The sequence below is a fragment of the Scatophagus argus genome, chromosome 21, assembly GCF_020382885.2.
Source record: "Scatophagus argus isolate fScaArg1 chromosome 21, fScaArg1.pri, whole genome shotgun sequence".
NCBI classification, from domain to species: domain Eukaryota; kingdom Metazoa; phylum Chordata; class Actinopteri; family Scatophagidae; genus Scatophagus; species Scatophagus argus.
In genome coordinates, this window is record NC_058513.1 from 10517751 (window position 1) to 10541703 (window position 23953).

General features: G+C 40.3%; 1 protein-coding gene across 1 annotated transcript in view; it reads right to left on the reverse strand.

The window, feature by feature from the left end:
• The window catches only part of svild (supervillin d), a 41158-nt gene that overhangs the window by 12208 nt on the left and 4997 nt on the right, over positions 1–23953 (reverse strand). Inside the window, exons 2-8 of the mRNA XM_046376849.1 lie at positions 16294–16769; positions 12475–12509; positions 9005–9060; positions 5883–5980; positions 4731–4833; positions 2843–3372; positions 2246–2378 (exon numbers count right to left, since the gene is read on the reverse strand). Of these exons, the coding sequence (XP_046232805.1) occupies positions 2246–2378; positions 2843–3372; positions 4731–4833; positions 5883–5980; positions 9005–9060; positions 12475–12509; positions 16294–16658 (1320 nt within the window). The 5' untranslated portion in view covers positions 16659–16769. The remainder of the gene's footprint in view (positions 1–2245; positions 2379–2842; positions 3373–4730; positions 4834–5882; positions 5981–9004; positions 9061–12474; positions 12510–16293; positions 16770–23953) is intronic.

Here is a 23953-nt window from a genome sequence, read left to right on the forward strand (position 1 = left end):
CAGAAGAGGAAAAGGGAAATTAGCAGAGGAGTATGGAGGAGAAAGAGCGAAGCAGGGCAACATTAGACTGCAACAGCTGGAGTGAGCAGCTTTTAGCATGGAAGACTAAAGAAGAGACATTTGAAGTCATTTAAAGCCTGGCATAAAGTCTGGGAGGATGGGAGCGAAAGGAAAAGGTAAACAGCTCATATATAACAGGGCATGTGGAGAGGCAAAACACCATAAACTGAAAGTGAAGCATGTATGAATCATCCCACTTTATGAGGGTATGAAACTAGTGTCATGATTTAGCTGGAATCAAGTGTAAATGTCACACCCCTTTAGCAGATTTAACAGAAAAATCTGTTCTTCTGTATCAGCTTTCTACAAACGACGGTACAGGCTGTCTTTTTAAACTGCCTATTCAAGAAGCCCCTTTCCACACACTCACAGTCTATTGGAGATAATCAACTCATCTTTAGTTGAATTATCTCTAATACATTTTCTGGGAATCAGCACACCAGGGACAATATTTACAGCTGACCATTAGTCTTAATGGACTGGATAAGAATATTCTTCAATGAGTCATAACTGGAATACAAAACCTAGGCATTTAAAGGGATTTGTAAACAAACTGTCAACTTCAAAATACCTTTTTAATGTCTGTTTGCTTTTTATTTCAATACAGTTAATCATTCACTAATGACCTGCTGCAAACAGGTAACATAACGTGTGACTAACAATCATTATTTAGGACAAGACAAACCTTTAAACTGAATTTACTGCAAGGCCTCACTTTACAACACCGCTGTGGTGAACAGAACAGCTTAGCAGGTTTGACAGGAAACATCTGGAGCTGGTCGAAGCAGACCATGGCGTGTACCATGCATGTTACATTCCCTGGTCTCCCACATATCAACCAAAGAGCAACAACATCTGCTCCGGCTTGGCAGAGCAGAAGAATAAATGACATGCCTAAACATGTAAAACCAATGGCTTCTCTTCAAGGAAGAAACAGAAATGTAATGAGAACAGCGACACATGCAAGTAAACACCTCATAGCAAATGCCGACATGGCATCAATGCTAATAATTTAGCCAAACCGCGCATTATCTCTGATGCAAGTTAGTTTCTCGGAGATGTACAGTAGCATTTGGTCACCAGTTTGGCTTCCTTTCATGCATGTGAGTGTTGAAGATACAGTTCTTGTACTAAACCTTTATGGACTTTGTATTGATTCATCATAGTAAGGACAGACCACACAAATCTAAAATGACATCAGTTTTCAGTATTTAGTTGACTGGGGATTTGTTCAACTTTTTTTGGCCGTCTGTACTTGTGGCTTTTTCCAGACTAGGAGTGGATTTATTCTAAGGTTAGGTCATCCTTGGATGAAGGAAGAGCCTAAACCAGAAATCCCCAAGGGGACCATTGATCTTGACAGACATCAAGCCAACAGACAGTCTATATAAATAAACATGACATCACTTCAATATTATTGTCCACTTGATTGTTTTGGGGATGTTCTTCGTGGCACACATAATGGTTTTCCACTGCTGTAGCACCATTCTTTACCTGAACTGGTTATAAAAGAGTGCAGTGTTGGTTTCCCACTTGCAATAAAAAGGGTGGTCCTGTTTAGAAGAAGAGCATGTCTAAACCCACCTGCACTTCTATTACCAGTGTCTATTGACACTGAACTGAGTAACACTGAATGACATGGGCGATTATTTACTTTTTTGAACAAGTCTTCCTTATGGAGGGAATTATTTTTTAACTTTGAGGAGAGGAGACGAGTGCAAAAACCAACAAGGGAAGCAGGAATTAGCTTGGAAGGTTTGCAGGTGTTTGGTCATGGAGTTTTATTTTTACAAGGGGAAGGGGAATGTCTCTCATTCTCTTTGGGAGGCCAGCTAAGCCCTCGATCTCTGGCTTTGGCATCACCACTCCCAAATCTGCTGCACCCCCAAGCCCTCCTAACCTCACCCTTTTGGCAGCAATTCCAGAAAATAAGCTGATTCAGCAGAGGAAGAAATGTGTCTGCAGCCAAATCTTTCTCTCTCTGCACACAAAGCTGAGGGGAAGCCTCGACATATGGCAGGATTTGCTCATTACTGCCCGTTTATTCACCTCCCAAATAACAGCGCACACCAACAATAAGAGCTTTTATTTTTAAGAGGTGTTGTAGACCCATTATTCATGCTAACAAACCAACTACTAAACCCTACAACACAAAGCTTAATTTGCTCCACAAGTAAAATTTCACCTTTTTTTTCCAGGCATTTTCAGCATCTTGGAGCTGACTGAAGCGATCAGCCAGCGACGTCTGGATCTGCTCGACTGGTTTGGTCTTCTTCAGCCCGTCTTTACTCTCACATTCACCAGTGAACTCTGCCAGTCTGGAAAAGGCAGAAGTCACATTAGCTCTTTGTTCTGATGTTTCAAGGCAGCATTACTGTAATTATAAGATTAAGAATTTATGACATGCAAATGTATTTTTGCCTTTAAACTTGAACTTTAAATACTAGGGGCTTTAGTTATATGTATTCAGAGTCTATTCAATACATTCAAAAAGGGAGCGAAGAAGAATTTTCCACAAAGTTTGTGGAGCCATCTCCACATCTGAATACTGATTATCATCACAGTGTCGGTCTTTAATTGTTTTCCATTCAATTGGTACAGATTACAAAATTGTTTCACTGCTGTCAGGCTGGAGCTATAAGAACTAAAATAATTTTATAGAAATATCTGATCATCTGACTGTGATTACTTCAGTCAAATAGTTTAAGTGTGTTCAGGGGTAAATGTTTACATTGGATTTGAGGCACAGTACTGCATGCTGTTTCTGTGTGCTTCTAATGACCTCTGTTTGAGTAACAAGCCATGGCTTCCATCCAAGCTGCTATCCAGCTCCTCGGTGTCCTCCGACACCGTGGACGTCTGCTCCAGTCTCTCGTCAGGCGAGGGACTCCGTATCTCCTCAAAGCTCCCTCTGCTGCTACTGCTGCTGCTGCTCCCCTCCGTCTGCTTTCTGTCGATACTGAAGCTCCCTCCGTCTGTGATATCATCAGTTAATGACTCGTCCTCTCGGTCATTTTCCCCACTGGCCTCTTGATCCAACTCCTCCTCCTCCTCCTCCTCCTCCTCCTCCTCGCTCTCAGGGTGGCTGAGGGTGATACTGCTTTGTCGGGCCAATGCACACTCTGGCGTCGATCCCTCGCTGTGGTCCGACTCCACACTGGTGGAGCGGCTTTTCTTTAGGATTCCCTTGATGCCTCGAGGCCCCGAGTCTTGTCGCTGCAGCGAGGAAAGATGGCCCAGAGGAGAGGGAGGGGGAGAGGAGTCTCTGTTCTCGCTGAGAGGGAGAGTTCTGTCAGAAAGAAGACTGGAAGGCTGATGCAGAGAGAGAGAGAGGAATAAAAAGATTTATTTTTACTTTCAGCCATAATATTTAGAATATCTGGAAAAGATGATTAAACATAAAGTGTATTCTCTCATCTTTGATTATAGCATTTAACACTCTGACCAGACCAACATTTTCCACCAGTTTCCACATTTTTCTCACTGTTTGTCTCAAAAGTACAAATAAACCAAAAATCGAGGGTTAATGTGAAGTGAGTGAAAGAAAAAGGAGCAAACAGTGCATCAACACAGACTGAGTGGGATTTATCATTTGTCAATAAACCTGCTAGACTTGTTTGGGATTTGTTGGGGTGCATTTGTTGTGTTGTCCAGAAACAAATTAACACATTTTAACAGAAAACATATGTTGTTTTGACTAATGGTGTAACGCTGAGCTACCATAAAATATGAGAATCAGAATCAGAATTCCTTTATTTATCCCTGGAGGGAAATTCTTGACAGTGTAGTCCAGAGTAAAAGAAAGTAAAAGGAGTCACGAAATAATAATAAAATAGTAGAAAACAGTGAGAAAGATCGGGAGCGTCTGTAACAGGCTGCACACGTATCGACGCATGCGCACATAAAGGATGTGATCGAGTAACAGCATTGATTACAAAGCAATTTTAAGAGTAATACTTGTTTCAAAGTACATTAAATATACACACAGCAAACACGGACATAACTCATATTCAACGCACCCTTTTTGGCATGGACAGTATGTTATTGCTTAAATGATACAACAGCAGCTGGAACAACAGCAAACAACCTATCGACCGGTCAAAGGTCACGAGGGAGTGCTGATTTAGAAGGAGATTAACAAAGAGCATATTGTGAGGCCAACTGAGTGTGAAAGCGTAACGCTAACCAGGTGGTCGTCTTAAATGAAAAACACAAGTATATAACATGTGTGGTATACAGTAAGTGCGTGTACTTTTATCACTTGTGAAGATCAGTTCAAGATCTAGCTGATGTAACCACATGTTGTCCAGATGAATTTAAGTATGTGAGTATGTGTGTGTGTGTGTGTTGCAACTGTACATCAGTAACATGAATTACAATCTACACATCCAGTTAAAAAACAAAACACTAAAGTAAACCAGACCCAGAGTTTAACAGAGCCAAAGTTAAGATGAGTAAGAGTTTTGGAATTGGTTTGCATGCGATGGTAATATTTTTCAGAATTCCAACAGCAGTGGTCAAAAATACATCTTTCTAAATATAATCCAGTGATTTTTATGATTAAGCCTAATGAGATTTTAAGTACATTTGCAGTCGTACTGTTTGGGATGAAATCTTAAGAAACCATTAACTCTTGTACAAAATAAGGAAAAAAAAAATAAAACACTGACCTTTTCTTCCACAGCGGCAGTATGCTCATGCTGCTCTTTCAGTGAAGGCTCATCAGTTTCCTCTTTCTCATCCATTAACTTGCTTATATCAGTTTTGGCAAGTCTGAAATATCGAAGAAAAAAAGGATGAAGATGGTGAGTAGGTAGAAAGGGGGGAAGGAGGCATTTTCAATAATTGCAAACCATAAACTAAGACAGATAGCAATTTAATATGCTGTGCCACTGCAATATCTTTCTTTCGTTGTGGATATATTACCAGTGGTCAGATATATAATCAGCTGCTATTTGTATTAATTATGTTATGCTAAATGTACGGAATACAGCATTACATAACAAGCCTGAATTTGGTTTTTGTTGATTTATACTGACACAAATGGTGCCAACAACCAACAAAAGTTAACTGATTCGGTGGTAATCAATCTAGGCACTGGGTCAGCACAAAAATAAAGAAAGTGAACTTGGCTAATGTACCACACCAGGAACTGGTAGGTTCAGATGGTCTACAATCTCACAATCATCTCATCTGATGTGAATGCCGTCGTCCTTTGGAAGGCGGTGACCCATTCAGTTTTGCTTTTGCTTTTAGCATACTCCTCAACAGTGTCTTTTTATGTACCCGTTTTGTTTTAGAGGTCATCAAAATGGACATAAGTCTGGTTTGCCGCACCACAGCTACCACACAGCACTGAGTGTTTATCTGTTTATGCATATACATGTGCATGTGCGTGTGTGTGTGTCTGTGTGTGTGAAAGAGAGAGAGAGAGAGAGAGAGAGAGAGAGAGAGAGAGAGAGAGAGAGAGAGAGAGAGAGAGAGAGAGAGAGAGCGCTCTGCAGGTTTATCTGATTTATCTCTGCAGCAGTTTCCATCATTAGGTGTCCCTTGAATTTATTTGTAATTAGTTTTGCGCTCCATTCAGGCTGTGTGTCAGAGGGTTTCAGGGTGTATGTTTGTTCTATCTGCTTGTGTTATAGACTATGCAACATACTGGATAGCACACAAGCTGACTGGTGGAAAAGAAGACTGCGTTCAGCATTTAAATGCAGTTAGCCTAATAAGATGGTCCGACCACATGGTTTCCATAGTAAAGTCATAATTCTATCCTGACAAGTTCATTTAGCAGTGAACTCTGCTGTGCTTGTGAACCTGCCTACCTGGTAGAGGATTCTTCTTCATCGGTGCTCAATAGCTGACACTTTGCATTGTGATTGGCACGTTCACTGCTGCCTCCATTATCCGCTCCCTCTGGGTCCTAAAGGCAAGCATAAGGGTGGTTGTACACAAAATGTTAGGATTACATTTCAAAGACATTCTTTTTAAGTCTTACCCCAGCTGTAAAACAAAAACAAATCTTGATAGAGGAAGCGAATGAATGAATAAGACTCCACCCCTGCACTTGACCAAAGCACTTAACCCTCACAAATGCTCCAACTGACTCGCTCAGAGTTCACTGCTGTAGTGTGTGAGTGATTGTGAAGTATGTGTCTACCCACCCTGAGTACATATAGTAAAAAATAAGAGAGAGAGAGAGAGAGAGAGAGAGAGAGAGAGATGAGAATTGCCAGTACTGTATTTTCCACATTAAAGTGAAGTGCCCTCAAGGGACTTACTATGATTGATTTTCATGTTTTTACCGTTTTTAAAAAGGTTAAAGAGCCCCTCCAGATACATTATAAGACACAATACTCATAAATATGCCATAATAATTTGTGTTTTGATTTTGTTTTTTCTACTAAAAAACTCAAATTTCCTTACTACAAATCCTGAAATTAAAGAAATGAAATTATATCTACTACTCCATTACTGATAAATCCAAAATGTATTAATAGTCAGGTAAAGTTCAACTGCTGTCCTCAGTTTTGAGGTGCTAAATGTTTTGACAAATTACTGGAGAAGTTTTCATTGGACTATCACTAACAACATTTTACTTGCCAAACAGAGCATCTACACACATTAGTGTTAATTTTGGACCTTGTCGGTGTCAGCTCAGATTGAGCACAACAAACTTTTCCTCTTCAGCAGATGAATGTGAAAACTGCCTTTTAGTGTCAAATTCTGCACACGCATCAGGAAGTAACAAGAGGCAAATCACATTTAGGAGTAAAGGGTGAAATTCAATATTACTTAAATGTGTAAGCAGCTAGGATTCCATCAAAATCTATCACAAATTTGAACCTAAAGAAGATCTGTTTCACTTTTACTGATACACCAGCCGTTTTTTCAGTATATTCTGTTTCCACTCAGCATTTTTTATTCATATAAAACCGTCTATCTGACTTACTGCTGTGTTAGAACTAAAACAATACCTTACAATCTTTTCGCAAATTCCAGTTCAATCTGACCCAAGAAAATCTTTTGTAGTCTCTTTATCAGATGTTTTTCAAAACATGTGTACAGTGTGAACTGTGCAGCTGTGGGGGACCTTTTGCCAGTAAACACTTTACAGAGGCCCAGGGGTAACCTGCTGAAGATAAATGGATCTCCAGCTGTGAGCCTAGCAACGGAAATCAAATGCTCTTTTATCACAAAATTACACACCAAAGCTTACAGAATTAGACGCCTCTTGCTTACTGACTAGTGCTCACTGATTATAAAGAAGAAACTCATTTTCAATCCATCGAGTTCCATAGAAGTTTTTATATACTCAGGAAAATCAGTGAGGATATTCAAAGCATAAATGGGGTGCTTTGTCCAGAAGTCTCCATGAACACATTTCATTGCCTCCATCAGTGCTGAAAAGCACACATACTGTAACCTCACTCCTATCGTGTCTCTCCTGCTGGAGACACTGACTCACCGGCTTTCAATGGGAACTGTGGAGGAGAAATGAGTGATAAGAGAAAAGTGAAGACAGCAAAGGGGTATCTGTCACTGCTGATGACTTTCTAGTGAGACATCTTAAAATAACAGAGATCTAGGTCAGAACAAAGGATAGAAAGCGCAGAAAAAAGGAGAAAACAAAAATAGTATGATTGTAAGCAGGCTTTGCCTCTTTTCCCAGCACGTTTTAGATCGGAGCAACTTGCTGCCATCTGGGTTCACTTGGCCAACCTTGGCAATGGTCCTGGTCTGTAAAGGCCAAGTTAGAACAGCTATTTACATCCAACATTATGAAACCTAACCACTTCTGAAACCTAAGCAGCCTGGGAAAGCAAGATAATCTCAGAATTTTTAAGTGCATATGTATATATCTCCCATAAGATTGGGGACATTATCAAGTTCTTGTTCCTGAGTGGATCTTTCTCTTCCCACCACTGCTTTAGGACCTCCAGTGAAGTGTGAAGTCATGGCTTTGGCCAAGTGTGCATCCAGGTGCAGGACAGCTCAGTGCTGTATGGAAAAGCTCAATTTGTTATTAATGGAGCAAACTTCCAGGGGGGGTTGAGGCTTACATCAGCTGCACTGGAAAGGACTGGGACTAAATCAGCGAGGGAAATGAAAACTGCAGAAAAATACGGAAACAGCATATGTGATATCACTCATGCTATATAAATTGATATTTTGAAGCTTGGATTTGGTTTAGAATGTGATCTCATTTGGATCTAGGGCATTTAAATTTGGTCACATTATGAGTCACATTACTCATTACTTTCCTTTCGTCACTCAGCCCAGTTATCACAAAGGTGAAAATGAGACATTATGGTACAACAAATTGGATCAGTCGAGGCAGACAGGTCCCCGGAAGACCCAAACTCAGGAGCGCAGTTACACATCCTCCAACAAAAACTAGGTGAATGTAAGCATTCCTGTGGCTAAGCTAAGAGCCGACGATGTGAATAAAACAGGATAACCACCTGCGGCCTCTGCCCCAACCTGGAAGACCCTGGACCAGTTTGCCCACTGAAGGCAGAAAGACCAAACTGATATCAACCCATCTCTAACTCCAGGACAGACAGCGAACAAGAGGACTTCTAAATGTGAAAGTAATGGAGTGTTATTGGGATTAACAACTGTAATGTAATGACTCAATTTCTCAAAAAAGTTAAGCTAAACACTGCTTGTAGAAATGTACCAATTAGTTGATTAATTGACTTGTCGACTGATAGAAAATTATTTGCCAACTATTCTAATAATCGATTTATAGATTTAGTAGATTTTCATGCAGTAATGTCAAACAGCTCCTGGCTCCAGCATCATTAAATGTAAGGGTTTGCTGTTTCAACAGCAAATCAAGGTTCAGAAAGAACACACACACAGACTCACACAAGCCAACACAATCAAACATGATGAAACATTTGGATAAAATGAGCTAAAAGACAAAAATAAAATGTCATACCTTATAAAGAGACATCTTGGAAGTTCTCGTGGCTGAGTCGACCGGCTTCTCCTCAACTGAAAATAACACACATACACACACGCACACATTGACAATGAATACAACAGTGAAAAGACATTTTCCATAACAGTGCTTCTTGTCAGCGAAGTATCATATGATCTGTCAGTGTGTCATCTTACAGTAAGGGTTTAACACATAACACGGTGTATGATTGGTATCCACAACATAACTCATTGTTGATGGTCAGGGAGATGGTAAGGTCGCACATGGTCAACCACACACTAGCTTTTCAGAAATACAAAATATACCTGCATGTGAAGACTGAATTGAGGGCAGGCATTTCCACAAGGTAGATCACACTGATGCATGGTTAAACAAACATTTACACCAACTCCCAGACACACACACACACTCTCTATCAGTCAAGCTGTACTCAAAGGGGCTAAGAGCTGCACAGACACATTTTTTTTGTTTGCTTGTTTTATTTTTGTTTGTTTTTTTCCACCGAGCTCCAGTGAATTCAGAGTTTATGGTGAGATAATGAACTTCTTAAAAGAATATCATCACTGTGTGTGTGCATATGTGCCAGAGAGAAGGAAAATTATTTCTCAGGGGAGTAATTACTTTCACTTCTCATTGGAGTTGTCTAATCAGAAACAGTCATGAGAATACAATCTTCTAATCTGAACAAAAGAAGGCCATTAAATTTAATGGTATTCCAAAACAATGCAAATTTCTGAAGTCAGCACACTCAAATGCGTTCTTCCACTCTAAATCTGTTTTTATTTGTCTTGACAATGTGACATTTCAAGCCAAAACTGTTCCCCCTCCCAAGAAAACAAAGGAACAAACAAACCTCTGTCAAACTCCCCTTTTCCAGTGGAAACAAAAATGCTCTGTTGAGGTCATAATACTGTAGTTTTGATTTATGTTTCCAATCTCCCCTGCTGTCCAAAACTTAGCATGATTTAGTTCAGTTGATGAAACATTATGCATTGCAGACTGGTGACTCCACTTAGACTGCACTCGTCTAGCTTTGACACCAGTCCAATCTTTTTACATCATCATCGTCCAACCAAGATGCAAGCCAGAGACACACAGAGAAAGAGAAAGAGTGGAAAAAAAAAACTCAAGAGACAGAAAAACATCCACTTAAGTTTACTGACTTTTCCACAAGTGTTTTCATCCATCTTATCCAGCAATTATAGCTGCTGAGAGCATATTGGATGGGACTTTGGCCTTGTAATGACCAGTAGAGTCTGACCATGTGATTACTGGCCAGCAGAGTTCATTAATGTTTGTGTGTATGTCTTGCTTTTGTTTACGCTTGCCTTGTGCAATGGCTGAAGGGCTGGGGAAACCCTTGATGTGACTCTGAGAGGCGTTCTGGCTCAGACGACCGAGTGCCCTGCCAGCTTGGACAGGAAACACCATCAGCCAAGTCAACGCACTGCCAACGCACTCACACGCACATATCTCAGCTAAAGATGAACAATGACCGTCTTTTAATCTTCCTTCTGTATCTTTGGTTCCTTTTAGTACAATTTTAACTATTGTCTTCCTACCAAAGAAATACACACGTCGTTTATTTCTTCTCTAACAACTTAATTTTCAAGCTGCGTGTGACAGATGAACAATCAACACATAGTAAATGGCGGCTTTATATGCTTTTTGCTGTTCATTCGTAGCGTGTTGGCCTGACCACAGAGAGTAATTTGGGGCGCAGTGTCTTGGCCAAAGACACTTTTACATGTGGACAGGAGGAGGTGGGGATCAAACCACAAATCCTGTGATCAGTGGATGACCAGCTCTATCTTTTCTCTTATGAGCCACAGCAACCCCAAAGAAGCAGAATTCAACATTATTTTGTATTCTGTTCCCAAACAAAACAAGTCATCGCCACTTTCTTATATCGAGATACTGTGATTTGCATGTTTGTGTAAATTAGTAACAGACCATGTGATTTTTTTTAATCCAAGTAAAGCAGATGAAAACCATTACACTCAATCAGGTTAATACATTATTAAGTACTTTGCACAATGTATTAACAAATAAAATATAACATCTGGGAAAGATTCAGTTAGGGAACAAATACAGTAATTCAATATCCTGTTTGTGTTAACAGACCAGAATGGACATTGGTTGCAAAAATGTAAATGCAATGTAGTATGCAACAGTGAGCAGTTGACTAGTAGCCCCAGACTGTTCATGTCTGTCTTCATGTCGTGTTTCAAATTGACCATTTTTCAGCATTGATCAGGCTCATTTTATCAGAATAGAATCTGAGCTGCTGCAATGAAAACAAGCTTTTCCAGAGGCAGTAGATGAGTCAACACCTCAGTCAAATACACTAATCACTGTTTAGATAAAACCTGTGATTTATCCACATAGTAAATGACAGCACCAGCTTTGTCATTTACTATTTATGCTTGCTGTGCACATTCACACAGACAAACTCGGTCAAATGCAACATTTTAATCAATGCCTGCATTGAAAACGAGCAGTGAACAAGAGATCTGACAGCAGACTATACAGAAAAGTAGCATATAATATGACCTCAACATAACTTTCTCAGCATAATTAAATAATACATTTAGATTATGATTAAATTTGAGAATCATTTAAACTTGAGCAAGTAAGACAAATCACACAACACTGCTTCAAATGTTCTGAAATACTGAAATAACCAAGCTGTTTTTCTCCACAATCCTACCAATCACCCCCCTCTGTCACTGTCTGTCACCGTTTTTCTCTAGTGCAGTCCACCACACACACCCACAAACAAACACACACACACACACACACACCCACAAATAAACACAAACACACACACACACAGACAGGCCAACCAATGGCTAAAAAAGAAAGAGGCCAATGACACAAAGAGACAGACAGGTGGCAGGCAAACAGGCAGACAGACAGATATTGAGGGCACAGGTGGCTGAATGTGAGTCAGAAAAGCAGCCAGCAGCTCATGTGTAAACTTAGCCATTTTCCTCCCTCTATAGCAGCAGGCTCCAAAATTAGTTCATAATGCAAGCTGGCTGAAACAAGCTTCCAGTGTAATTGCATATGATCAAACCTTTGCACAACAACACACAAGCGTAAGCAGCACGCCCACAAAGTCATGATCTCGGAGCAAAAACTCTGCAGACGCGTGCCAAAGATTATTTCCCTTATTTCTTTGGAAAAAGGAAACCGTCGCCCAAGGCAAAACGTACATTTCAAATTATACAGCGAACAAAACAGAGCCAAAGACATCAGTGGATCTGTTTTCTTTCACTCCTCCTCAGTGGCAAAGTATTAAACAACAAACATCTATAAACCATTTAGGTGATCTGACATCAGCAATGAGCTCAGTATTCCTTATGCACTGAGTAATAGAGAGAACTTCCATGGGTCCAGGCATAAAGCAGTCTGTGAAACAAAAGAAGGATCTGAGTGCAGTGAAAGTGGAGAGTTCGTCTTACCCTTTTCCTCCTCTGTGTCATCAGTTTCCAGCAGCCTAGGAGAGACAGAAAAATGAGGTCACTCTCCAACATGCTGAAGCGATGACAGAAATTTTGTGTCTGTTATGGCTGATATTGTCAAACTAGACAGAAAAAGGAGAATATTACTTGTACAACTGTAATCCAAAAATGTACACTAAAGAAACAAAACAAAAAGATGCAATTTTAAACCAAACCAACAACTGTAGCTGCAGATAGCCACTTACTGTGCCTCATATGATATGCTACAACATTTACTCATGTTGCTCTTCCAGTCCCATGTTGGCAGTGATATAACAGCAATGCCTGTGTAGCATCTGAAGATGGCCATTCAACTCTAAGTAATGGGCGTTAAATATGGATGGGGACAGCAGCTGCCTGTGGGGTAGCAGCGATGATGTAACCAGAGGAGGGGGGACGAGCGCTTTAAACACAATAGAGAATCGTAGTGGACATCTGGGAGGGGGTCAGAGGTTACTGGAGAAGGGGAGGTGGCCCTGAGCCAATCTGCAAATTCGGGACATAATTAGGCAGTTTTTAAAAGGATCGGTGTTGTCTACATAAAGTCCAGCCCATTTCTGTGTACATTGCACTGTGCTCCATTAAACCTACAACCACAAACTTCTGTGAGCAACTGATCTTGTAGACTGGGCCGCACACATCGGTTGTATGCAGCTGTAAAAAGAAACTAGAGAAGAAGAGTGGAGTGCAGTTCAGGGAGAGGTCGTGGAGAATAACAGCAATATAGACACGGCAATGGGGTACGCTGAAGAGAGAAAAGTTAAACACACATTCAAATAAAGGCTGCAAATTCATTTATCAAACACCCACAGTAAACTTCCTCACTCTCGCTCTGTTAAATTATGTCAAACATACAAAGCACTAAGTGAGGCACTAGAACAGGAAGAGAGAGGATGGAATCAGAGTACAGAGGAGCTATAATCATGACTGTGGCATAGCTGAAGATTTAATTTTAATGTCTCTAATTTGTGCACCTAACAGTTTGGAAGCATGGTTCCTCATATAACAGGTACTGGAAGTCTGTAATAGTTCAGCCATGTAAACAATAATTAACCCAAATCCCATTCAGTCCTGTTTAAAGTCTAATTGGTTAACCACAACAGTAGTATAATTACTGGTTGCTGTATACATACATAATAACACAGAACCTCAAAATCAAAATACTCCATTATACTATTCAGACTGAGGTGATGGCCACTTTTTAAATTTTGTTTAAAATAAACTGCATTTTTGTATCACATATGTAACTTGTGCTGATATAAAAACTATTTCATGTATGCTTTGGGAACAGTTAAATAAATCTTCCCAAATCCTTTAATGTCATTTTAGTATAGCACACTATTATTATGATGTCACTTGATACAAATCCAGAATGTACAGAACGTTTCAGATAAAGAATCACATTTTTGTACAGCTGCTGTCTTTATCTACCAAACCAAACAAGCCGATGATGCTATGTTCTTTTTGAGATGAGATGAGGGCAACCAGAAAGCTGAGATCCCTTTTACATGATGAACAAGTAATAAGTTAGGTAGCGGGACAGTGTAATGTGTATTATTATTATTATTGTGTAATTTAAATTATGATGGGTGCATCTGAACAGTTAATTGTTAAAGACATAATATGCAGCAATTGCAGGTTGCTGTTTATAAACACAACAGAAAGCGATTTTGGAGAAAGATAGTTGATTGTCAAGTCCCAGGTCATCAAATCACCACCATCCCAAAACATCAGTATTTAACAACCTGGAAATGAGGCTCAACAATCAACTATCTTTCTTAAGAACTGATACACACTTCTACTGGGTCATAAGTAATGACTGAGATGGATTATTTCTGTATGATCCTATACATTTTTTTTTAAGAAGTTTTTGTATATTATGCCTTTAAATGACAAAACAGCATTTTGGAATGTCGCCCATCAACTGAACTTTAGGAAACGATAAGGATTCTCGCCTTTGGCAGATAAGCATGTTGACTGACAGTTTTCATTATCACTGGAACAGCTGAGTTCCAGTTTCCTTTATGCTATTCCTGTAACAGACCGACACACACAAGCATGTTGCTTACAAAGGTTCATTAATTATGTGTGAAGTGCTGATCATAAAGCACAAGCTGATCAACCAGGAATCTGGGATATATTCTGCTAATGAACAATTCATAATGATCTGTACGGTAACCAAGACAACGCTCAACATTTCGATCTGATTTTGAATAACTAAATGCAGAAAATTTCCCAGATGTGAAGGGGAAAGCATCACGTAAAAATGAAGCTACAGACAAGTTACTGACTAAAAACAACAGCTTCTCTATAGATAACTCTGTCTAACTATGTATGTTGCATAAGTGGGCTTGCACACAAGGCTGCACAGCTGGAGCGTGACAGACAGCAAACGTCACAACAAAACTGACGAGATTAGTAACTAACGTGACAGGCATGTGAGAAAAACATGTCCACCCGCTTTTGTGCTCTCTGTAATTTAAGATGTAGTCCATAACTTTGTGTGTAACTTTACTCTGTATTTTACCAAATATTCTTTCTGCTGTGTTAAGGTGACAAATGAAGAAAACAGTTATTTTCACACTGCACAATCTGCATATATAAATCAATAAATAAATCTATCCATTTCAATACTTAGCAAGGTCAAAACCAAGAAAATAGGAAAAAAAAAAGCTTCAAGTAAGGCAAGATTTGCAGAAACATGCCACACCACTCATAATCTGCTTCTTCTGCGAATATATTACAACACAAGACACAGCTTTCACAATCTTATAAATGAACTGGTCCATAATCCATAATTACAAGCCATCAATCACAACTATCAAGATGTTTTGCTTCATTAAGTGCAGGGCATGAAAACTTGGCAGAGCTCAAAATACTATAGCTCTTATACTACCCTAATAAGCCCCAAACTCTGACATTACCTCCAGACTCTGTCCGTCTGGGCTCTTCATTCCCTCAGGCTGTTTTTCAAGAACAAACACGTCTGGCTATGTGCACACAGCAGAATCTCCGGCTTGATTACAGCTCAAACATCCCCAAACTCACAACTCCAGTCTACGTTCACTTCTCAGAAGAACGTTCCTGTCAACTAATAAGAAAGCTCCTGCACGTATATCTGACAACTCCTGTTCTGGTACACATGTGAGTAACCCCATATGACCAAAACAAGCAGCTTGCAGGTCATCAGTGGAAAACATACCAGGGCAAAATAAATGAGGCAGTCTTCTGTGTTGCACACATGGCCAATTTTGGAAATGTTAGCCAGCCGTGTTTACTTCAAACAGAAGATAGGACTAAGTGTTCTACAAATGTGTCGACTTGTTGCCCCCCCTCTACTCATTAAGAGCAAGCAAGTTCTTTCACAGTAATCTAATAGAAGTCTTTACTAGCTAAATTGCTAATGTTCTCTGAATCAAGGGATGCCTCAGGAAAGGAACCATTGTACTTGATTCTGTTGCAATTACTGGGGATCTCAACCTTATGCTCCAGGTTTAAGCAGATTTACTTGTAGGTTAGGTGTGTCATAGATTGTCTGGCTCTTCAGCAGTCTGTTTGTACTGGTACTGGAATTAAAACGGAAGTACGTACAAGAGTATCTCAATAATACATGATTGTTGATGGTGTCTACTTTCACAAGCCTGTGTGAGTGTCTATGCCTGGACAAGTTTGTGTCAAGTTTACGTCACAGCGAGAACAACAATGTGATTGGTCTTACATAAACAAAGGGCAACAAATATGTGCTTTGCCTTTAACTTGTGACAATGTGAGTAAACTCACCTGAGATGAGAGGACGTGTTCTTGGAGGATAAATTTGTGCCTGTTTTCAGGTGAGTGGTACCCTCTCTTTCCAGGTCAGGCTCATCACTGCACTGCACAGGTTCTGTTACTTTGCTTCTGAGGCCCCTCCTGGTATAGGTTTGCTCTGATCCATTATCTTCATATTTTCCTTTCTCCTTGGTTTCTGAAGATACTGTGTCGGATGTGTCAACAATTTTCCTGTCCCTGCGGACATATTTTGAGGTGAATTCATCTGTGGTGCCATAGCGCTCTGCAAGCTCCCTCCTCCTTTCTGCCTTGTAGCGAGCAATTCGCTCAGCTTTAGTCTCTGGGGCTGAGCTCTGCAGGGTGCCTATTCCATCCATTTTGCAGTTCAATTCAGTTTAGTGTTTGAATGCAGGTGAGAAGACTCCAAGTTGCCACTTCAGCTGTCCTAACCCAGATATCAGTTTAGTAGTAGATCTGGCTTGACAGTGCTGCAAACAAGAGAGGAAGCCATCATTAGTGCATCGTGGTTGTGGAGTGCAATTTCAGATGACAGGCACTCTTAACACAGTGTAAAACCACGATATATACTTCTCCAGCATTCATAGGAAACTGGCTCAGCTGCTGAGCTCCAAGCCAAGCCAAGCCAAGCCCTGCCCCAGCTACCCCACCACCACCACACACCCACCCTACCACCACACACCCACCCTGTGAGAATGATGTCAGCCAGCTCTGCACAAAGACTGCCGACCACCACAGTGAGACTCTCATATAACCTCTTTTCCACAGACTCACTTGGAATAACATCAAATAATATCATCCCATTTAATTCCTTACTCAGCTGGGGCTTTGACTCTGGGCTCTTGAACATTTTCTCATCTTATAATGATTTTGTATTTACTACATAAGCAATGCATGAGAAAAGCTAAATTGTTCCTGACTGTGAATGTGATTATCTGTCTATGTGTGTTTGCGCTGTCTGAGACAGGCTTCAGCCTCCTGGGTGTCTGATTCACTGTTTAGTATCTCTTTTCCATACCTAGCTCAATAAAAAAAAGTGCAATATTTAATAACTTTTTACTTTTCAATAATAATTGTGTTAAATTTAGGAGGTAAAAAATTAGGAGGCTGGGCTGAGCTCATTTTGTTCCATTAAGTATTCATAGAGCAGCAAACCGCACATCTCAGAAGCAGAGGTTTGAACACTGCTCTCACTTAAATGCATCCCCAGCTGACAACAGCAATAAAAATTATGTGTGAGCAGTTTCTGATTTCCCCACTCCAAGCACACAGGCTTTTCCACAGACATCTCTCAAAGCTAAAGTATGCTTACGATGCTTTGGGGCTTCAGTGCAAGGACAGCCAAGGAGAAAAGAAAGAAAGAGGTGAACATAAAGAGGTACGTTTATATTACAGAGCGCACAGGGTTAAAGCAGCCCCCTGGTATTCCTCAAATTATAGGGCACAAGTTAATTCAGTACACAGGTTCTCACATGGAGCAGGGGTATGGAAATAATACAAATGTGAATGCCATGTCTGGACAATATTAGTAATGAGAATGTCAAGAAGAAAGAGTGGAAAGTGAATAATGGGTCAAGGCAAAAGGGAAAAGAGAGGTGAGTCTGGTTATAAGGTGGAATAAGTGAGTTGACTCCAAGAGCCTTTTTCTGTAATGATGACACGCTTGAACAAATCTCAAGTCCACCCCGTGACCCCGGGCCACCTGCTGGGCTATAAAACCAACTCAGAATCAGGACTCATCCCCTTAAAAAATATGGCTTTGAAATATTACACATGAAATCGGTGTATATGTCACAGAATATGTGTTTGTAAGTGCTTGCATGTGTGTGTGTGTCAGTCTTAACCTTGACTTCACCTATCCCTCCTCCATCTAACATAACAGTACTTGGCCAAACCGTGTCTCCCTTGTGTAAACTTAAGTTTAGTCTAACTATAAACTGTAACTCTCCTGGACTTATATATTGTCTGCTCCATTTTATAAGCCTAAAGATGTCCAAGACACCTAGATTCTGGGAAATGCATGGTCCACACTTCACCATAAAAAAAAAAAAACAAAACAAAAAAAACAATCACTGTCATCCAGTAACAATTATCCATAGCCAATTACACTTAGCCAGAACAGAAACTGGAACACATTCTGGGAATGTACCCCAGATGAGGCTAAGGCATTTAAAATGGAATTTACCACATAATATGAAAACCAAATGGCCTATTACACATGCAGGCATAATCAATTGGTAGTGGTAAATCCACTACTACCCAGCCTCAAATCATCAGCAGTTCCACAGCTCAATCAGAAAAGGAAGTTCTGGGACTCACATTTCATTTTTGCTCCAGGGTTAAAGTTTAGGATTTCAAGGTAGGGTTTGTTTTGGTTGTGAAATGCACAAAACATAGTGTTAAAAAACAAAACAAAACATACATTAAAGTGAGGCAGCAGTAAACAGTGATGTGGTCCATCTTAGACAAATTCTAGGCATCAAAAACTAACTTAAGTGGAGGTGTTTTGGGGATTAAAACTGAATGTCACTCCAAAGCCCATGAATTACCTTATGAAGGCAAAAAGATCTGACTTTGAATGTTGATTTCAGGACTATGCACACACTTACATAATTCACCTAGGTCATTACCTATAAAAGGAGTGCTAAACAGTACGCTAAAGCTTGTCCATGGAGACCCAGAACATCGAGGCTGCTTTGTTTGGAAACTGCTCATGTTATTTTAAGCAACAAAGGGGGACTGAACACACTGTTGTGAGTCAGACTTTAACCCTATCAGCAAGAATATTTGTTTTGGTAGGTATTTTACACTACCAAAACAGCCAAAAGGTGTCTTTAACTATTTATGGTTATTTCTTCAGAAATACAGAAAAGGGCAAAAACAAAACACATTAAGGAGGCTCAAGATCAAATTCACTAGTACTGACAGAATACATGATGAGAAAGGTGGATTTTTGTGCTGTATCCAATTCCATTTGCATTAGATTGATGAGGACAGGTGAGCTTCTTCAGTCTGTGTATCTTGAAGGCACTCACTGTCAGATTTATCAAAACCGAGGGGTGTGCTAATGGGCAGATTGTAAGAAAAATATCGAAGCATATGAATAGCTTCAGTTTTACTGACAACAGTACATCTGTCTTGTCCAGTACACAGTTATACCCGTCCTACCTGCTAATTCATCCAGGCAATATTATTTCTGCTCCTCCATGGCATGTAAACAAACCTCTGTTTCCAATCACTAGTGTTCTCTGACCTTTTGTTGCCCATTGGGGATTTGACTACGAGAGGAAGATCTGTTGCAACAAAGTCCAAGTGTGTCATTTCCTGACCGTGCCCCACATCCTCCTTCATAAATGCTTGATTAATGGCAAATGTCCAAAACTCTCTTGAGAGACATGACCGGTAAGGGCAGTGAGAAAACTTTGGGTTCAACAGCCGGACATCCCCTATGCAGTGCCGGATATAGTGTCTTCATTTCCTCTGGTAAGCACTTCATGATGGTCCCATCTTTAAATATTTGTTTCTCTTTAAGACCTCCAGTGATAATAAGAAGATGCTTTAGAAAAAAAACGTTCTAGACCTACTGACAGATGCAATATACCACAAATACAGAAGCTGCAACAAGACAGTCTGAAATAAGTGAGGAGAATTTTGGCAGTTTTTCTCTAAAAGGGAACTGGGGACCAAATGATTACTGGTTAAAGGCTATATCATAGTAAAATTCCTGAAGCTTAGTACTACCATTTGAAAATTTTACTTTGAGACATTCAATAATGTCCAGCATCAACTTAAGTTAACAGCAGTGTCCCAGACACAGGCATGGAGGCACAGCACACAATGTGGGTTTGTTTTCAGTCAATGAAAACACGATAGAAGCGAGTGACATGCTTTCAGCCTTCAAAGAGGACCAATTCTGAGATGTGGTCTTATTAGGGTTTCATAAAACTTTACTGAAAAAGTATATGATATGGATGTATGGATACTAATGTGTTACTGGCTGGTGTTTGGCTGTCATGTAACATTTTGCTAAAAGTCAGTCAAATAAAGCATCTGAAGAAAATACTGTCACACTTCATCATGTCATTGTTACTCATCGCCCACTGATTATAATCACAGATGAAGTAATGGGAAAGGGTTTTTCTTTTTTTTGCAGGAACAGTACCTGTCACAGAGATCCACAGGGAGCACATACACATTAACTCACTGATTCATTCCAAGACAAGGGACAGACAGAAAGCTGCCTCAGAGGCAAAAGCTGACCTGTAGCCCACCTGTATATTGTTTTCAGAATTCACAAGTCCACACAGGAGGACAGCACAGGAATGCAGGCTACACCCTACTCATGAACAGTGGATTTGCATGAGAAAAGTGAGGGATCTTGACTGTATAAAAATTCAGGGATTTTCTTCTTAAGCGAGTAATACCCAAAGTAAAGCTTGAACAGGGAAAGCGATATCTTGCTCACTTCATTGGTCCATGCTATGTCCATGCAAACTCTGTTTAGTAAACATTTAAATTCATATGACACATTTTTGCCTTTAAGTTTTAACACAGAACCCACAGCTCTCTATAAGCCATCAATTTAACAACATCCTCCATTAGTGCACCACAGCACTGATGGAACACATAGAGCTCTCAGCAAAAGGCAGACATAAAATATTGTTCAAATGTCTTCAACTTTCAACATTTTCACTGCAGGTTTAGTGGAACTGATTATGATTTAATAATTTTTTGACACTTAATATAGTTAAAAATCTCTGTAAATTTAGGTGCACACCATTGGCGACAACAGTTACACTCTGCAAACCTTCAGGAATCCACATAAAATTACCGCAAACATCAGAGAGACTTAAAGACGTCAACATTTCTCCACCATACAAAAAGAGAGGTGGCAGTAAAAGACAGGACCAGCTCCTGACACACATTCTTCCTGAAGGAAGAGGGTGGAGAGTGGAAACTTTGCTCCACTGAGAAAACCAGGTGCCCGTGCATGGATTGCAAAGACAGCAAGCAGAAACAGACTGGTGGTCCATTTTAAAGAAAAGTTCTTCAGCTGGGAAAGATCTGTGAAATGTTCAGCCAAGTGCAGGTATCTATGAGGAGCAAAACAAAAGAAGGATGTGTCATCGACAATTACACTGCACAGCAAATCTGTTTGGCTTAAAAAAAGTATTGCTTCCCTGTTTTGAGGTCTGGACATGTAATGCATATCCCTAAGTATTGTTGCAGTGTCTTATAAAAATAAAAATCTTATTTAGTGTAAAGGGACAATAAAATACCTTTAATCTGCTCAATATGCATAAGAAAAAGTGACATACAAAATTACTGTTGACTAATAACCAAAATATTGCAGGTAGAGTAAAGAGACATGCGTCCAATACAGCATACATTATGTTGCAGGTGTGTGTGTGCATGGGAATGTATGACTGCAACCAGGTCACTGAAAGCAGATCAGCATAAATACAGGTCACCAGTCCCCACTCCAATTACTCCATCTTCCACATACTGTACATGGAGCATTGGCTTCTAAGAAAACAACCAAACAAATGCATCAGAAAACAGCTGGAGTGAGAGGGTGGGTCCAGTCCCCTCCTACAACAATCAACCCCATACTGAGTAGTCAGTGTGTTTCTCATTAAAAAGCAATCTTTCAGCACTTAAGGCGGTTTAAGTATCCTGCCTGCAACCACTTGCAGAATTAGGTTTTAATTGCAATAGTAGAGACTTGCAACACTTCATCCTGTTGAAATGGGCCTCCAATAATAAAGAGCCTCAAAGCGTAATTCTGACAGGAAGGGTGTGTTTGTATAACATGGCAAAAGCCTTTCATTCACATGACTCAACTCTTCCCTGGATTTGATCTGCAGGGAAAATAGGAAAAAAGGAAAGAAGGGGATGAAGCAACAGAGGAAACAAAAAAGCAGAGGAAAGGGGAAGAAGAGTATGCAGGACGGAGGAGGATACAAAAAGGATCAAATGAGGAGAAGTATAGAGTGAGCACAACAGGAAAATTCAGACAACTGCAGAGGTCAAGAGAGCAGGAAGAAAGAGGGAAGAAGATGGGAAGGACTGAAGAGAGAATGGGATTTTGTGGGGGTGGATGTGATGGCTTTGTAGGGCATGTGTCTCCAGGGTGCCAAGGGGCCCCAGTCTGGTGGTACGGGGGTGGAGGGAGGACAAGAGCTGCTGGTGCTGCTGCAAAGGAGAGGAGGATGGGGCGAAAACAGGGTCTGAGTCTAATCCATCCCTCCCTCTCCCCCCTCTTTTTCTCACACAGACACAAACTCTCTCAAATCCCTCTTACCAGAAGTCCTGCTGACTGTAGCCAGTCACCCGAAAGGCAGTTGACATAACAACCCCCTGGGTACTCATTCCCGCCCTATGCTCTGGCTAAGTAACTGACACTGTAAAAACTGTACTGACCTGCGTGAGGCAGAGCCACCGCTGTCACCAGGCAAAGAAAGTGCTGCTTCTCCTCCTTGAAATCTTTGTCAAATGAGACAACATCAGCATATGCCATTCAAACTGAATAAGGCCATGAGGTTTGACAATGGAGCATATGTGTGTTTTCCTCTTTTTCTTCTATTTACAGGCTAACTCTTTGTCACAGCCTTCCGGCTTTCTGTTTGCTGCATTCAAAGGAGCCATTAAATGTGACGTATGGGAAAGCAAACAAGCAAATTCACATAGAAACACACGCACACACACACACAGTGCACACAACTGGTGAAAAAAGAAAAAAAAAAGAAACAGGCCAATGGAAATACACACTGGATCTCCAACAAGGCTACAAATATGAAAGCTCGAGTGTGGGGTGGGAAGGGTGGGGTTTATGGGGCTTTATCTAGCTAGGGGATCACGCACATGCACAGTCACACACAATATGCTACGTGGGATTTCTGTCAGCATGTAAATGTGAGCCAGAAACAAACATCCAGAGTTTTTTTATGGGACTGATATACTGTAGTAGATACAGTTGGAGCACCTACCCGCTCACTGATTGCTACCCTTTGTTGCACCCTGACAAAGCAAAGCATTACCTCACTCCAGCAACACTTCAAATGCATTAAAATTTTAAGGGAGAGTGAACAATGTGCAATTCATCAGTATACTCAGTCAAAGCTGTTACAACTATTTTAAAACTTCAACTAGACCACTGAGTAGAACTGAAGTTTTGGTATTTTTTCCCTCTTCTATATTTACATCCATTATTTATTCTACTAGATTCAGGAGCAACTTCCTACTACATACAAATGTAGTAAAACCGCATGACCTAACCTTATTTTTAACTCAAAGTACCTGTATTATAGGAATACATTAATTTCAGTCATGATAATTTAAGTACACTTGCATGCTTTCCATTTTGTGGTACTACATTACTTCTATATCTCAGTAGTATGCAATTCAAGCAACTTCTATGGACTAAACACACAAAAACTCAAAGCTGACTATAGAATAACTACAGAGCAGTCTCTCTTGAAAACATTTAACATGATTTTTACGCTTGTCAACATCTTATCATCATGGACTTCATCCCCAGAATGGCCGCATGTAAGATACAGACAAGACTGAATATACAGAGGGCCGTATGAGTAGTGGGGGTGGGGGTGCAGAGATCATTGGGGTGGAATGTCTCATCCAGAGAATCCTGTTC